This window comes from Myotis daubentonii, chromosome 18 (assembly GCF_963259705.1).
Source record: "Myotis daubentonii chromosome 18, mMyoDau2.1, whole genome shotgun sequence".
Classification (NCBI taxonomy): Eukaryota; Metazoa; Chordata; class Mammalia; order Chiroptera; family Vespertilionidae; genus Myotis; species Myotis daubentonii.
In genome coordinates, this window is record NC_081857.1 from 42,657,144 (window position 1) to 42,675,043 (window position 17,900).

The 17,900-nt window shown below is 45.6% G+C and overlaps 1 protein-coding gene across 3 annotated transcripts in view; it reads left to right on the forward strand.

Annotated features, from left to right (window-relative positions):
- Window positions 1–17,900, forward strand: part of DPYD (dihydropyrimidine dehydrogenase) — a 347,122-nt gene that overhangs the window by 111,826 nt on the left and 217,396 nt on the right. For 2 of the 3 annotated variants that reach the window (XM_059675719.1, XM_059675720.1), the window contains exons 5-6: window positions 6,837–6,998; window positions 13,894–14,090. In XM_059675719.1, coding sequence (XP_059531702.1) covers window positions 6,837–6,998; window positions 13,894–14,090 — 359 coding nt within the window. Of the gene's footprint in view, window positions 1–6,836; window positions 6,999–8,388; window positions 8,494–13,893; window positions 14,091–17,900 lie in introns of those variants that run through there. The other variant, XM_059675721.1, reaches the window with a different exon arrangement.

Here is a 17,900-nt window from a genome sequence, read left to right on the forward strand (position 1 = left end):
ATGCCACCTTTGCCACATATTTAACTCTGGATTCGTGTAGGCCTGTTTCCAAACCATCTGTTCACCCTGTCGATCTGTCTCTGACAGGTCTGCGGGGTTCTTACTCCTATGCTGTGTCATGTACATTATCAGTAGGTAAGGATGTTTCCCAGATATTGTACTTATTTTCCAAATACCCTAACTTTTCTCTAAGTGTACAACTAGTTTTACAAAATGTTCTACAAAATAATTATGGATCGCTGTGTTCAGACCATAATAAAATATTAATTTACAATTATCAATGCAAGTGTAAGCTCATTTCTGCCTCATTTGTCAGCTGATACAACATTAACTAAATTTTTCAGAATTCAACCTTTAGCTTTAATCTATAACTTCCTAAGGTTGAGTCTGGCAAATGGTAGGATTTCAAAACAAAGGACTGGCATCTTATTTTCAAAATGCCCCATTTTCTTTAATGTGTTGTGGGGAAGAAGATAGATGAATGTGCACTGTTGAATCATTAATGCTTAGCAAAACCTATCTCATTTCTGTTTTGTAAAACATGCCTTTGGGCCTTTAAAAGATTACATTTTTACTTTTAATCCCAGCCAATATAATGTGGAATGGTAACTGCTTTTCTTCATATTTGCTTCCAAAGAAGAATATTTAGTTCTGAAAAACTTCCTACAGCTCACAAATTGTTAGTCAAGCCATTATAAAACTCAAGCAATATAAAAACTAAAAGTAACGCAAGTAGAACCAAAGGAGAAAGACGTTCGTTGTGTACCGTAAGCCAGTTTCATTTGGAACCAGTAATAACACATGGTTTGTGGTTGTGTGTCTGTGTATGGACACATTTAAATAGATGCCTTTGTAAATATTTTTGAAAATGGCATCTATGTTTAAAATACAACAATGACATATGGCCCATATTTGCATTAATTTACATAATTAAACTTTTTCTTTAGTGTCATCAAGACAAAGAATAGTTGGTACAAACACATAACATCCTCATTAGAATGTTTTTAATGTTAATAAGTAAAAGTCAAGGGAACAGAAGCCAGACAAGTGAAGTTGTAACCTAACGAGCCATCTCATTGTATGAAATAAAAATTTGGAACCCAGCAAGGCTAACTGACTTGTTGGGGTCATGCAACTGCTTACTAACGTAACTGAATGTTCCGGAACCTTGTCCGGTGTGCTTCTGCCTGCCTCCCACTGCACTATCTGCATGAGTACGCAATCTGTACTCTGAGTTATTATTCAGATATGATGCCCTAAATAAGTAACCCATGTGCTATTTGTGGGCGCTTTCTAAGTGCTATTAACACCCTTTTCAATTTTTATTTACTTATTTATTTTAAATATATTTTTATTGATTTCAGAGAGGAAGGGAGAAGGAGAGAGAGAGATAGAAACATCAATGATGAGAGAGAATCACTCATCCTGCACGCCCCACACTGGGGATCAAGCCTGCAACCTGGGCATGTGCCCTGACCAGGAATCGAACCGTGACCTCCCGGTTCATAGGTTGACACTCAAGCACTGAGCCACGCTAGCCTGGCCTATTCACATCTTGAATGGTGGATAAAGGGTATAACGTCATCATAAAGAAACTGCAGCTTTGTGTTTTGAAAATGACTTAGATAAATCGAAGAGTGTTAACTTAATATCATCAAAACTAATTCTAATTTTGAAAGGAATAATGGGTTTAAATTAGTGTCCATGGCAGGGAGACTGCTCTGATACATCTATTTGTAGCCACTGTACAAACAGTGTCGTACAGCTGTCATCAGCCCTAATGTCATCACAGTGTGCTACACACCACAGCACCCTGACAGGGCAGCTCTCATTCTCGTCAGAAAATAGTCTGACTTTATTTTTTTGAATAGAAGAAAATAGGAGTGTTCAATTATAGTCTAGCTCCCATAGCAGAAAGAAGGAAATTTTGAGCTTATTAAGTAATTATCTTATGCGTTTGGCGTTTTGCGGGAGACACTGGGCTTGCTTCAAGTCTTGTTTGGGGTCAGGTTATTTGGGGTGAGATTGTCTTGAGCTCTTTCTCTCCTCCGATTTATAACTTTGCTATTACATGTATTTGTTACTGGGAATATAAACTTATTTTTAAAACTCAACTAACAATTTGACTTGAATATTTTTGCTGTTTAAATTAACAAATAATTTTTTAAAAACAAAGAGACAACAATAACCTCCACCATTTTTCTCTGTGTGGCTGAATCTTGGTAATCAGCACATGTTGTTTTTTCCAGTGTATTTTAAATTAAATCAGAGAGGGAGTCATTCTCCATTCTTTCCTGAGTCACGTGTGACGTTGCTTTGTTTTCAATACCGCATCTTTCAGAAGAGAGAGATGAAGTTTAAAAATACATCCAGACGCTAAATTTCTACTTCAGATCCTAGACACCAAATGCCCCATTAGTCTGTGTTCATTTTTGTCTGTTCAGGTAAAAAAAGAATAATATTTAAGCCATAATTCTGGTTACTTTTTAGAAAGATATACAACTTCGTTGAATTTTTAAAATATATTCTTATTGATTTCAGAGAGGCAGCAGTGAGGGAGAGAGAGAAACATTAATGATGAGAGAGAATCATCCATCAGCTGCCTCCTGCACGCCCTCTGCTAGGGATCAAGCTGATCAACCACTGAGCCACACTGTCCCGGCAAAAGTAAAAGTTACCTGAAAACAACCTGCATACCTGGCCCATGTTTTGTACCTTAGCGCGTGATTTGAAAGCCCCAGTGAGTGACAGAGAAGTTGATGGGTAAGTTAGTGGACAGGAGAACATTCAGTGCCTGTTCTTTTGTGTTGATACACACACAACAAACATAACCAACATTTTTTATTTTATTTTTTTGCCTTTTCAGTGTTGGTTTAGCGAAGGGGTAGAATTCCTCAGGCTTAGGCATAAGGTACCTCCTCGCCCAGATCCCTCCGAACAGGCCCTTCCGTGCCCCTTCCCCCAGGGGAAAGCCAGACGCTGGCGACGGATTGAATAAAGAAGGCGCCGGGTGAAGTGGGTCTGAGTGCGGAGGAGGCGGCGGCCGGGGCTCTGAAGGGCCCTCCACATGTCAGTGTGCTGGCCTTTCCTCTGAGAAAGGCTTGGGGCTCACAGGCCAGGGCGCGGCCTCTGGTTGGGGAGGAGGCGCGGGGAACCGGCCCACTTCCTGGGAGAGGAAAGAATTCCTTGGATTGTGACGGGTCTGTGGGCAGAGCTGATGGGTGCTCCCTTTCGCGTGGGTTTCTGGGGCTCTGGCTCGGAGCACACAGATCCCCGGGCGGCGGGGGAGGGGGGGGAGGGTGTTCCCTGCCACGTCTCCACGCTTGTTTGTGAGGACGATGGTGAAGGCTCAGCCTGGCCACGCGTGTCTTGTTCTGTGGCGCGGTGAGGCTTTCCTTTCTGATACCATCCTGTCTTTACATTCCTGTCATTTCACTCCATTTCTGAGAGTTTCCACATTATCTGTGCAATCATCTTTTTCAAATATATACATTTTTATTTATTCCAGAGAAGGGAGAGGGGGAGAGAGAGAGAGAGAGAGAGAGAGATAGAAACATCGATGATGAGGGAGAATCATTGATTGGCTGCCTCCTGCACGCTTCCTACTGGGGATTCAACCCACAACCCAGGCATGTGCCCTTGACCGGAATCGAACCTGGGACCCTTCAGTCCGCAGGGCGACGCCCTATCCACTGAGCCAAACCAGCCAGCGCGTCTGTACAACTGTCTTCCCGGCTGGTCCCTTAATGCTGACACCTTCCTGTTAAAAAGTGCCCAAACCCACCCCTCTGGTCAGGAGTCAGGATTCTCATAATTCGGTGCCAACACTTTTCCCAAGTCTGTCTTGGAATCGTCACTCCTCAGTGAGAGAATGAACTGACGTCGCCAGATTGCCACGTGGTCGCACCAGATGTTTTCTGGACATCTGGAGTGTGCCCCGCACGCCTTTTCCCTCGCACCGGAGCCCGTCTCCCCAGAATCGCTTCCACGGCCGCCCATGCCGAGCGGACGCTACACCGCAGTCCGACATGCCTCCTTCCCTCTGATCCCGGCGCCTGGATGTCGGGGAGCAGGCGTTGGACGTTCCCAGAAATTGCTGTGGTGCTGCTTATTTGTGAAGCCCTCAGTCATTCTTACTAATTTTTAAAGTTTTTGAGGCCTCTGACAATTTTATTTTGGTGTAAGGTGAGACGTGGTGTCGCCGGAGTGTTGAAGAGTCACTAAACGGTTGCATTGTCGGCGATCTGCTGTTCCCAGGAGTGGGACAGGCGCTTGAGTATCGGCATCTTCCTGGGCCTTCACAGGTCAGGCGGGCGGCTCTGAATCCCAGCTCTGCCGTTAAGGCTGTGTGACCCTTCGGCAGATTATTTAACCTTTCCGCCCAGGTCACCTGGCTTATCAGCTGCACTTCACAACACATTCCTCGGACGGACTCAGAAAACGTGCGCTGAAGAGCCATTCTCACGTGTCAGACATGTCTTGGTTGCTAAGGAGACACATTGAATATGACAAATGCAGTTAAATCATTGCGAATGCCGTTAAAAGTATGCATTAAAGTCTATTTTTAAATGTGTTATTCCTTTGCAGAATGGCAGTTTGGTTCTCTTAAAACAGATTTCAGTATTCTGGTTATGTTTTGCATGGTTTCATCTCTCTGGTTTGCCTTTTCTTTGGCTGAATTGTCATCAAGATTATTTTAAAGTCTTTTTCTGCTAACTTCAACGTCTGGGTCACCGGGGCTCTGCCTCATTTACCTCTTATTTTCTCAGATCATGAGGCATTTAATTGTCTCTTCTTGTGCCTAAAAGTTTTTTTGGTTTTTTTTTATTGAGTGCCGTACGTCTACCTAAGATGAGTGTGGATAAAGAATAAATAGACAGGCGGGCAGAGAGCTGGGAATGTACCAGAGTGTCAATAAATACTGAAGGTGATTGTTGTTTATCGTCATCAGTTGTCTGTAGTCTCTAATAACTGGATTTCTGCTTGAGGTCACTCACGGGAGCCAAGTGTGTGGTTTCAAAGACCTTTGAAAGGATTTCAAACAAAGCCAAAGGCAAAATAGATGCATGAGTTTCATAGCATTAAGTACCTTCCACAATCTCTTTTTAAAACTGTATTATTAGTGCAGTTTTTTATTTACAGAAAAATTGTGAAGATTGTGCAGAGAATTCCCATATGCATCTGCATGCAGTTTCCCCTGTTAACATTCGTATTTTAGCACATTTGTTACAATTAATGAAACATTATCATTAACTGAGTCTATAGTTGCTTCAGATGTTCTCATTTCTACCTACTCCCCCTTTCTGATCTAGGGTTTTGTCCAGAATAACATAGCACATGTAGTTCTCATGTCTCCTTAGGTCCTCTTGACCGATACAGTTGTTTTCCAATTTCCCTTATTTTTTTATGTCCTTGACAGTTTTGAGGATTACTGGTCAGGTCTAAATCTCTCTTTGATTAGGGGAAAAAAATGGCCCCGAAATATGAAACTTGTTATTTTTGTTCTTTATTTAGTAGATAAAGATACAGTTGTACCATTTTTGGACAAGTTGGGTTCAGCAGCCTCTGGATACCGTGCGTGGGATCCGGAGCTGCTGGGTCGTGGCCAGGGGTGTGGGAGGGCGTGGGGGAGGGGAGCTCGCCAGGTGGCCCCGGAGGGCCTGTGTACTGAGCGTCGCCTGCACCTTTGGTTAACAGTATGTGAGAGAGGGTGATAATCAGCATGGAGTGCTTTTTTTCGTGTTTTTTTTCCCCCCGAATTTTTGCAAAAGTTGATTTGAGCCACGTGGGGGAACATAGGAGACTTGGTGGGAAAGTTTGTAGGAAAGTTCTGAGGAAAGGAGCCCGCCCTCTTTATCGGAATTTTCCTCCTTGCAAACTTGGCAACCAGGCCTCGGAGCACAGAGTTCTTCATACAGTTTCCCTGCAGACGTCGGGGGATGACGAGAAAGAGCCCCAGCTGCTGCTAATGCAGTGCCACTGTTTTTGTTTCGTTTTTTTAAACTTTAAGATTTAGGTTTTGCCCGGCCAGCATGGCTCGGTGGTTGAGCGTTGACCATATGAACCAGGAGGTCAGGGTTCGATTCCTGGTCAGGGCACAGGCCTGGGTTGCCAGCTCGATCCCCAGTGTGGGGTGTGCAGGAGGCAGCCGATCAGTGTTTCTCTCTCATCATGGATGTTTCTCTCTTTCCCTCTTCCTTCCTCTCTGAAATCAATAAAAATACATTTTTTAAAAAGATTTAGGTTTTAAAGCTTGTACAAGCAATGCACCTCATTTACCACTGTTAAAAATAAAAACAACTTAGGGCAGGCTATAGCAAGATGCCTTGTAAAGAAAATGATTACAGAACACGTACATTTTAAAGTTTAGTTTTCCAAAATTGATAAATTGTTCATTTATCCCAGCGGTTCTCAACCTGTGGGTCGCGACCCCTTTGGGGGTCAAACGACCCTTTCACAGGGGTCGCCTAAGACTATCGGAAAACATATATATAATTACATATTGTTTTTGTGATTAATCACTATGCTTTCATTATATCCAATTTGTAACAATGAAATTGGGGGTCACCACCACATGAGGAACTGTATTAAAGGGTCGCGGCACCAGAAAGGTTGGGAACCACTGGCTTACCCATATGCCCTGTACTGAACACTCCCAGAGTTGCATCCTCTGTGGGTCATCACTTGATGGGTCCTGATGGGAAGCAGTATTCTTGAAAGCCTTGCATCTTTTATGTCTTGATCTCCCACCCAGTTACCTCATAGACCAGGCCTTCATTTGAGTGTTGAAGGCAGGCTGGTACGTCATGACATTTCATTTTATTTTATTTTGGCAGAACTATTACGGAGCCGCCAAGATGATTTTCTCGGACAACCCCCTCGGCCTGACCTGTGGGATGGTGTGCCCCACCTCCGACCTGTGTGTGGGCGGCTGCAATCTCTGTGCCACCGAGGAGGGACCCATCAACATCGGCGGGCTGCAGCAGTTCGCCGCGGAGGTGAGGGTGCCACTGCTTCCTCCCTCTTACGGCGCGGGAATGGGAAAGTGGCTTCACACTCGTTGGTGCCGTGTTGGTCTCCGAAGCGGTTAGTGTGAGAACACAGCTCAGCTGTGTGCTGTGCCCCGACAGTATTTTTATCCCACAACTTGACTAGAAAAAACATGAAATTTCACAAAACCATATGTCAGATGCGTTGCAGCCGCAGAAGGTTAATAAAATGCTTTGACTACAAGTCGCATACATGAGAGGATCTGGAAGTAGAATGTATTCATTAACTGTAGACGGGAGTGTTCAGTCGTGGGCCCCGTTAATCTTCACAGTTTGAGATAACACGGCCAGGGTTAGAGAATCTCCACGAACGCCCTGGAGACTCTTCACCAGCGTGCGGTTTTGTGAACTTACAGGCTTGAGGGAGGAGACAGCGAAAGCATTTTTCACTGTTGACCGTGGGAGGTGGGGCCATGGCTTCCTCTGTCAGGAACCCTGTGTAAATGACGTGGATTCCCTGGTGTCCCCTCTGCTCTCTGGGGTTTCTTGGGAGTCAGCCGCCCTGTCCGCTCCCATGTATCATTTAAAGGATCAGCTTCTACGGAGGCTCCACGAAGATTTTGTAAGCCTTGGGGTCCAGTTTGCTAAAAGGCCAAAGTAAATGCCTGTCAGCCCTGGATTTTCCATTAATGACTTCCCTCTCCGGCTCTCTCAACTTCAACCTAACGCCCTCTTTCCTTGTAGGACCCCCTCCTCCCCCCCATATCCCTCCAGCTTAAGTCTCACTTGGCTTTGGTGATAAATCAGGGTTATTCCCCCCCTGCCTTCTGACAGGTCAATTCCCGGGAAGGGCTCCTGGGGATGAGAAAATAGAAACAATTGGAGGTTGTGAGTCGTTGCAATAAATTCTGGGATTTAATTTCCTTTCTTGCCGAGTGCACCATCGCACTAGGCGTACCTGACCAGTGCGAGGCGGGCTCCTCACAACCCCGGAGCACCCTTCGCGGGTGGGGAAGATTTCCTTGAATTCGCCCACAGGTTTCTCTGGGACCCACCGTCTCTTCATTAATCCAGGGCGAGCTTGCAAGGATGGAGTAAGCAAAAGGCACACGATCTGTATATGAGCTAGCATCGCATTCCAAAGCAAAAGGAGTGAAAATAATATCGTAAGGTTTCCCGTGACGGCATTCCGTGCCTGTTAAGTGAACCGTGGCATTTAGAATAGGCACGTATTTTCCAATCTCATCTCAATATACTTTGTGTATTTATGGCTTCAAATCAGTCTATGAAACCATTAAAAAAAAACCTCCCAGGGAAACTGTGGGGGAGAGCTTTCCATCCATTCTTGGAAGCTCACCGCTTAGGGCAAGTTATTCTAGAAAGTTCTGTCTTCTCCAAGTCAAAGGGCGGTTGGCTTAAACATACCACCTGTCAACAGTGTTGTGACGATCAGCAGAACACACACGAGGTGCTAACGTCCTGCCCGTGAGCAGGAAGAGGAGGATGTGCAAAACGCTGCCATTCCTTCAAACTGTTGATGTGAGCACCTGAGCCGCAGCGGAGCAGGACGCAGACACGCTCCTGCTTGCTTGTCTGGGAAAACAGACTGATGTGCGACCTTTCCAGAATCTGAATCTGCTTTTTCAGCCAAATTAAGTAAAGGTTAGGAGAGCAGGCTAAAATCGTGTGATATTTTCAGAATTGTTTTTCCTGTAACTTTTAATAAGTGATTTTTAAAATATCGACTCTGTAGTCTGCCATTTTTGGTGAAACCCATACCTTACACTTTCCCATTGGAACCTGGGCGTGCGACATGGAGGGACTGTGGTGGCAAATATGAGTGGCACAGAGGACGGCCTGCAGCGGTGTGCGGAGGCCGCTGCCTTTTGTGGGGTGTGTGTGCGTTGTGTGTGTGTGTGTGTGTGTGTGTGTGTGTGTGTGTGGTGTGCGTGTGGGGTGTGTGTGTGTGTGTGTGGTCACTTTACTCAGTCCTTTTCTGGCTGCACGTCTGCCGTGACCTTGCTCCGGACACACGTGTGTGCCTTCGGGACACACAGGCCACGGGCTGGTCCCGCCTCTGGGGGAGGCAGTTGCCCTCGTTCAGGGAGGTCCGTCAGTGTGGCTTCCGTAAGACCATTTGGCACTGACAACACTCATACTAACAGTGTGGTTTGGATTTTCTCATCCATCACGTGGCGGGTTTGAAATGTCTCTTCTCAAGTGTAACCCTTGAGGTTTCCGTGTTAGCATGTGCTGGGGCACTTCATTCAGTTTGTGAGAAATCCTGCATTTATCACACTTAACAGGCCAACGCCACTCTCATTGCCTCTCACATGTAACTAATGAATTGTTGCAAAAGGAGAATGAAACGAGAATAGATCTGTCTGCTAGTTTTCCTGAAGTTTGAAAAGATAACTCTAAGTAGATTATTAGCTTCATGCCGAATCCATTTTCTCCTGCTGCTGTTATTGAGTTAGGGAGGCCATGTAGGAAAATTAAAATTAAAATTCCAGGGCTCTAACATTTGACTTGAAATGTTAAAGTTAATGAAGGTCAGAGGATTGGTATTAAAATTGCTGCATCAATTAGGCACTTTTAGGAATACATTAGATTCTGATATCTAAAAGTGGTATTTGTTTTTTGCAAGAAACATTCTATGAGATTTTTAAAATATATTTTTATTTATTTCAGAGAGGAAGGGAGAGAGAAAGAGAGAAAGAGAAACATCAATGATGAGAGAGAATCACTGATTGGCTGCCTCCTGCACTCCCCACACGGGGGATCTAGCCTGCAACCCAGGCGTTTGCCCTGACCGGGAATCCAACCATTGACCTCCCGGTTCATAGGTCAATGCTCAACCACTGAGGCACACCGGCCGGGCCATGAGATTATTTTAATACCCATTAAATATGCTCTTTGTATGGCATTACTTCTTGACACTGTACTTTTAGTTTAGTTTTTATACTTTTAGTTGAGCATGGGACTGACACATGAAATTCCAGACCCCCTCAGGGAGCTCACTGAGAAGAGAAGTCCTTCTTAGGTGTCGTTTGAATTGTATGTCTGCGCACGTTTGTAATACCACTTCTCACTTGACATGGCCTGCCCCTTGTCCCAGCATTGTGCACTACTTACACACCATCGCAGACCATGTGCATTTATTTCTACATTTTATTAAGTGAACTCGGTTCACATTAATTTAATCAGTCCTCACAATACAATAAAAATACAGTATTATCGTTCAAACAGCCAGGCCTCATGCGACTACATGGAAGAACCTTTGACAGTTACTTAAACGACACCAGCATTGGTAGTTTGCTTCGGTGCTACAATAATTAGGTTGACACATTGTGAGTGAAGAAGGAACATGCTTACTCATTCCTTTGTGACCATTTTACTAGGAAAAACCCCAAACCTCTACCTTACCTTTTTGGAACAGGGAGGTCACGAAAAGCCTTCCCCGTTTGCCTGGCACAAGCATATGCGAGGAGATTAGAGAAAAATCGATACTCATACATAGCAGAGTATTGCACGTCCTCTCTCCAATAATGTATTTTTGTGAAACATCCGCCCATCATAGAAAAGTGGAGACAAAGAAAAAAACACACGTGTGCCGTCCTCAAAGGAAACCCAGTTATCAAAGAGCAAACAAACACTGTGCGGACACCGAAATGTGAGCTTGGATAGGCTCCTCCTGTCTGTTTGTCCTCTGGGTCGCTTTGTAAAGAAAATGATCAAACACACAGACACTTCGGAGAGGACGTTGCTAATCATGAACCCAGGGCGGCGGGAGCGAAGCAGACCACCCCGGCAGACGGGCTGGCGTGCACACCAGTGCCCTAAGCTCCCGCTGGGTAGGGTTTGGTGAATGAAACCAGCGTTGATGGGGCGTCGCTGGGGCCCCAGGGCTGCTGTGAGCGGCTGCTGAACTCCGGGCCTGCAACACGTTGGAGCTCCTCGCAAATAATACAAGCCAGCAACTGCAGTGTCGCCACGGTGGTGCGACGTGCCCTCACCTCCGCGCCCTTAGACTGAGGGTCCGCCTTCGTCCATTTGTGTCACTTGGTGTCGGAGGTGATGAGACGTCCGTGCGAAGAAGAGGATCGGGCAGCGACGCGCAGCTGCAGTAGATGGCAGCGGCGTGGGGCGCCACGCGTGTGTGTGAGGTCTCGCTCTGTGTGGAGGGCACCCTTCGAGGCACGTCAAGGAGGTGATGGGTGTTTTGTTTTTTTCCATTTTGGACACGAAGAAACTAAAGATAAAAAAAAAAATAATCACAGTTAACACAGTCCTGTTGTCCTGGAGGGAGACAGGCACGTAGAACTTGATGATCCTCTGTCAACATCACCTGCGGGTGAGCACTCGTCTCCATCTTCTGTGTAAGAAGCGGGAGGCCCATGAAGTTCCTTAGCTCCCACAGCTGGCATCTCCTACGGGCGGGTCTGGAGCACACAGCCAGTGCTCCATCTGTGCGATGTCCCAGACTCACTGGCCCCAGGTAACGTCACAGTCCCCTGCGCCAGCTCAGGGCGAGCCGGGTCTCCTGGCTGCAGGGCTGCTGTTCCGCCTGGAGATGCAGCCCCAGGCGCTCGGCCCCGCGCACCAGCCTCCGAGCGAGGAAGCGCCTGCAGTGACACAGGCTGTGTCTGATGAGCACGGAGGCCTTAGTCGGTGTCTCGGTGGATGCATGATCCCAAAAATCTTGTCCTCTTTTTCCTCCTTCTTTCTGGCCCTCGAAGGCTGGTTGCGCGTACGGCCAGGTGCCAGGTTTTGTGGGGCCCCAGACGGTGAACTTCGTGCTTCATTTATGAAACATTACAGAGCAGCACTCACTCCTGCAAAATCGAAATCCAGGGCCTTGGAAGGGGCCCGCGCCAGGAGTGCTGCTGAGGCTGGCAGCGGAGGTTTTGCTTTATGGCGGGCAGCCAGCGCCTGGCTTGGGGGTGGCTGGGCCACAGGCACCTTCAGGAAAGAGTCCAGCATGTTTATGAAGCAGTTTGACCCACTGACCGATCAGATCTATCAGCTCATGTAGCAGAAACGAAGACGCATCGCCATGATAATGAATGATAACCAGTATTTATCACTAATGCCTTTCACGGGTTGTTTAGACATAGGATCGTTGTTCCATTAATGTCACCTCACACTTGCCGATTGCCCCAAATCTGCATTGTCTCTGAATAAAATCTCTCCATGCTACTATTTAAAACAGTAGTATGGAGAGCTTTTACACACACAAAAACAAGAGTGTTTCTGGGAGAGAAAAAGATGATCATGAAAGGTATACGTTAGTGCCCTGGTGACACGCCATTCTCGCGGGTATCAGTGAAGTCATCTCTGTTAAGGTGTGATCTGTGTCTCTCCTTTCGGTCTTAGTGCGATGATTAGTAGAAAGGAGTGCTGTCTTGATAGATTTCACTAAATATCTGACATTTTTCTCCAAAAAATCTTTAGAAATCCATTAAAAATACTCAGTGCTGGCACGATGGCTGATAATCAAACTGTGGGACTGAATGAAGTGCTAGCTGATTTTCATCGCAATATTTTAGGTTGTTTTAAAACTACATACGTGTACCTAGAGCTTTAAAGTATAAGGATATGTTTTGGAGGTTTGAGGCAATAATGTTGAAATCGACCCAGATTGCTTGATGGTTAGGATTATTTGCTATTGGGCATTTTTTTTACTCTTGTGGGCACCTTGCAGTTTAGAATGATGGACTCTCATCGATTTGAGTCTGAGCAACTTAAAAATATGTGCACTTTCCTAAGTCTGTTTTATGAATAGTAGTCGTATAAAGTGATGACACTGTATCAGTATGAATCCCATGTAAGAGGCATGGTGCTCTGAGTGAAGATTTAAACCACTTGTTTGGCTCCCAAGTGTAATGATAAGAGAAATATAATAAGTCCACAATAAAAATTAATAGCTGAAGTCAAAAGGGAGATAGAAACCATTTGCGGCCAGAAACGGGACGGACGTATTCAGCGGTGAGGAGAGGACTCAGGCCTCTCTCTGCTGGGCTCGGCATCACAGCCGGGGGCCGGGCGGCGTCTGACCCAACTTGTCACCTCGTTGGGCCAATACAACTTCTAAGAAAATGCACTGCCTATTTCTATTAAAAACACAAATGCACCCGGCCCGCGTGGCTCAGGTTCAGTGTCGACCTGTGGACCAGGAGGTCACGGTTCGGTTCCGGGTCGGGGCACATGCCGGGTGGCAGGCTCCATCCCCAGTGTGGGGCGTGCAGGAGGCAGCCCATCAATGATTCTCTCTCATCATGGGTGTTTCTCTCTCTCCCTCTCCCTTCCTCTCTGACATCAATAAAAACATATATATATATATATATATATAAAAGCCTAAGCGACTGTTACCACCAAACGACTGGAACGGTTGGAATGACAGGTCGATCAGTCGTTACGAGAGGGAAGGAGGACAGGGGAGCCAGGAACCGTGCGGTGGCGGGGGCACTGACGCGGCTCCAGCGTCCGGCATCCATTCCTTTGCGCCCGCCCGGTGATCGTCGCCTCCTCTCCCGACCCCACCAGGGCCTTCGGGCCCCCGGCTGGGACAGGGACCTGGGGGGGAGTGGTGGCAGACCTCTCTTTTCCTAGGGGGGCCGAGGGCCAGCTCCCTCCTCGGGAGATGGTGGCCAACCTCCCATGCCCCATCCCTCCCCCCAGCCAGCCAACCTCCTGTGGTCCCTCCCCCCGTGTGGCCCTCCCCCCGACCAGAAGGCCCTGATCGCTGGCCAGGCCTAGGGACCGCAGCCTTGCATGAATTCCTGCACCAGGCCTCTAGTGTGAAAGAAATAAAAATACACGTACATTTGCAACATTAAAACAGTGCTTGAGGATGTGATTGTTTGTTTAAAAACGGTAATGATGGCAACTGGTTTCTCCGTAGGTGTTCAAAGCAATGAACATCCCCCAAATCAGGGACCCGTCTCTGCCTCCCCCGGAGGAGATGCCTGAAGCCTATTCCACAAAGATCGCTCTTCTTGGTGCCGGCCCTGCAAGTATAAGCTGTGCTTCCTTCTTGGCTCGACTGGGCTACTCTGACATCACTATATTTGAAAAACAAGAATACGTTGGCGGTTTAAGGTAAGGCCTGCATTTGTAGTATCAGCTATCCTGGGGTAAACCAGTTATGAATATTGTTGGTTCATAATTATAATCAAACTCCAGGCACACAGATGGTATTTTAAATGTGCTTTTTCCAAATGCTCACATTTTGATTTTGTTATTCAGTTTGAATTTGCAGTTGGCTTTAAGCAATATTTACTTTAACATTCCTCTGTCTCATTCTGTGAATTTAAGAGAAATCTCAGTAAAATATGTTACGGGTAGAGGAGCCAATCATATGAAAACTTACGTCATCCCGGTGAGTCTGTCCTCCGGTGGAGGTATGTATGGAACTCACAGACACTGGAGATGGGAAAGCCAGCTCCATAGACCATTGGGCGGTTCCTTTGGTTGAGTAGCGGACACATTGTCCTGCTCACATATTTTCAGTTTAGTCTCCTACGTTTTACATTTGATTAGGCTAGCGTCTACTAAAAATGTCTCGTTTTCATGTACATCCACGCAGTTGATCTCATAAATGCCATAAATATAAAAAATAGTGTTTGATAGTAACCAGTATGATTATTGTGTTATCAAGATTCAGTCACGTGGTCTTTTATTTCCATGAAGAGAAATACATGGAAATGGAAAATGTTCATTTGTATCAGTGGCTTTCAGATATTCGAGCCGAGCCTGGAAATTGGATGGAGTTTCCGTTATTTAAAATACACGGAGCTCTGGAGTGGAGGGAGATTGCATTTATGATCATAAAGAAGAAAACTTGATTATAAGTAGGAAGTGAATATTGCTTAAAATATTTGGTGTAAAAGTGAGAAAGTATTTGGGCGATATGACTCAATTTAATGTTATTTTCCCTAAATATCTCATCTTGCTTCAGAAAATCATGGATTGTACTGTAAAGCCATTTTGCATATCTATTGCTATACTTAGCACTTAAGTTTTGATGGCTACTGAACTATTTTTTAAACAATATATTTTTCATATTTAATAATTACAAAGAATTAATTTAATCAAGCTATGGCTACAATGTCTGCTTATGTTTTTTTATGTTTTATGACAGCAAAAAAATATGTCAGCAAATGTATAAATCTCAATATTGCTCAAATAATAATATGCCAAAACAGAGATAAACTTGCATTAATGTAAAACTATTTGACCGAATCATCAGGCAAAACTATTACATAATAGGAAGACCAGTAAAAGTAGGTAAGAAGCATGAGCCGAAGAAAAAATAACCGGATTGCCAAGAAATAATTATTTTCGTATAGAGACGTTTCGCCACTATGAGTTTTAAGGGATTACACATATTTTACAAACTTCTTTATATCCTGGAAAGTAAAATACCCAGTATATTATTTTGCCAGAATGCATTAGACTATCTCTTATAATGGCATTTTACTGCGGCTTTATTAATTAGGAGAAACATAGTGTATTAGCAAGATATGTAGGCATTGTACTTTTTTTCAATTATACACATCAATGAATACATGAGCTAATTTAAAAAATACGAACGTAAGTGTTGTATACCCTAGTAGACTAGGAAAATCTTTTTGCCCTTAATTGCATTTGCACAGCCTAAAATGGAACAAGCCCAGTTTGTGAATTATTCTGTGTTGACAGTTTTGGTAGGTTATCATGGGTGTTAGCATCTCTCTCTCTCTCTCTCTCTCTCTCTCTCTCTCTCTCTCTCTCTCAGCTCAAATGCAGGAGAGACAGGTCTAGAACATCATAGAAGTCGACACTAAACTTGTGTTTTCATGGATTTGCTGAACATTGCCGAGTGGGACAGGTTTTCCTGGCTTCATGGCCAAACATGTCATTTTTTTAAAATTCTTTCTTGGTTTATGTTCTTCCCTCTCCCTGTGAGCCCTCCCGGGAGCAGGGCCAGTGAAGTGCTGAGGGGCTCTCCTTTGGACCCTCCGAGGGTGGTCACTCTTACAGGATTATCGCCGCCGATGCTGGAAGTCAGCCCGGTGACAGCCCACACGTTTCCCTTCATTTATGTCCTCACTTACAGATGTCTTTCATCCTCTCGCCCCTTCAAAGTGGCTAAAAAAGATTCGATTAGCTTCGTATTTGAAATCAATTGCTTAAAGAGGGGATGTCAGGTTTTATCTTTCCTTTTCCTTTTCACCCAAATAGATGCTTTTCTCCCCGGTAAATTGAGATCCCAACTACCTTGTAGGAAATCACTCGAGCTGGTGAAGGAGACCCAGGGCCCCGCCCCCACTGGATTGAGCACCACCAGCTGCTTGTCTGTGATGCCGCAGCAAATGCGCACCCTGTCAGGGGAGCTGCTTTCCTCCACTGCGGCTTCTCTTCCCTTTTTCCCCAGGATGTGAGTTTAAAAGGGCGGAGGACTGGATGTTGTCATGACAAAGATAACGGTGGCGTCAGCAGGCTCTCAGGGTCCATGCCTGTGTGCACTCCCTGGTGCTGTCTTTTACTCATAAAAGTGAATGCCTGTGTGGTCAGTGCCAGATCCAACCACCTCCTTGTAGTACCTCCCTTTCCACTTACTGACCCAGGAGACGCTTGCAGGGCGATCCTCGCACATTGATTCGTTTCACACACGTGCCGAGCTGTGGGCCGTGGGAGGGGCCGGCATCTAACCTGCTTGCATGCCTCCTTCAGTTCTCAGAATTATACTCTGTGCCCGGCCGGCAGGGCTCAGGGGTTGAGCATCGACCTATGAACCAGGAGGTCATGGTTCGATTTCCGTTCGGGGCACATGCCTGGGTTGCGGGCTTGATTCCCAGTGTGGGGCGTGCAGGAGGCAGCCAATCAGTGTTTCTCTCTCACCATTGATGTTTATCTCTGTCCCTCTCTCTTCCTCTCTGGAATCAATTAAAATATTTTTTTAAAGAAAGAATTATACTTTCTGCTTACTCAGGTTTCCTCCCACTCAGGTGGTATGTCCTCCTTCCTTGTCGCCTGCTTTCTTCGTGCAGAACCGTCTTTTTCCTTTTATACCATTCTAGAGACCCGGTGCATGAATTCATGCCCAGGTAGGGTCCCTAGGACTGCCTGATGATCAGGGCCGATTGGGGCCTTCCTTTGTTCCACGCCGCCCTCTGGTGGTCAGCGCATGTCATAGCAAGCAGTTGGTCTCCCAGTTGACCTCCTGCAGGGACAATTAGCATATTAGGCTTTTATATACTAGTAGGTAGGTAGATACTTCTACCGAGATCCCATCCAAATCCCTGGTGAGGCTGTGTCAGCCTCACAGTGCACCTGCCTGTGCGTGGAGCCTCACCTTGCCGGCCGTGGCTGCTTTATTTGGCTGGAGTTCTTTATTCACAGCCCCTTGTTTTTGCTTAGCTGTCCCAAATCGGAGGATCTTCCTCAGACCGCAATTTCCATTCTTCATTTCCATATCGCTCCATGCCTTTCAAGACAGGGGACCTGGCCCTCGCTGGTTTGGCCCCGTGGATAGAGCATCATCTCGGGCCCCGCAAATGATGGTGTCATTACTTTATACGACTACTGTCACAAAACATACTTAGAAAAGTGCACATTTTTAAGTTGTTTAGACTCAAATCGATGACAGTCCATCATCCTAAACCTCAGGGTGCCCATAAGAGTAGAAAAATACCCAATAGCAAATAATCCTAACCATCATGCAATTTGACCATTTTCAACATTATTGCCTCAAATCTCCAAAATATATTTTTTATATTTTAAAGCTCTAGACACAAATATATAGTTTTAAAACAAACTAAAATATTGTGATGAAAAATTATTTATCAGGCTGAGGGGGCCCAGGTTCAACTCCAGTCAAGGGCACATGTCTCGGTTGCAGGCTTGACCCCTGGCCCTGGGTCAGGG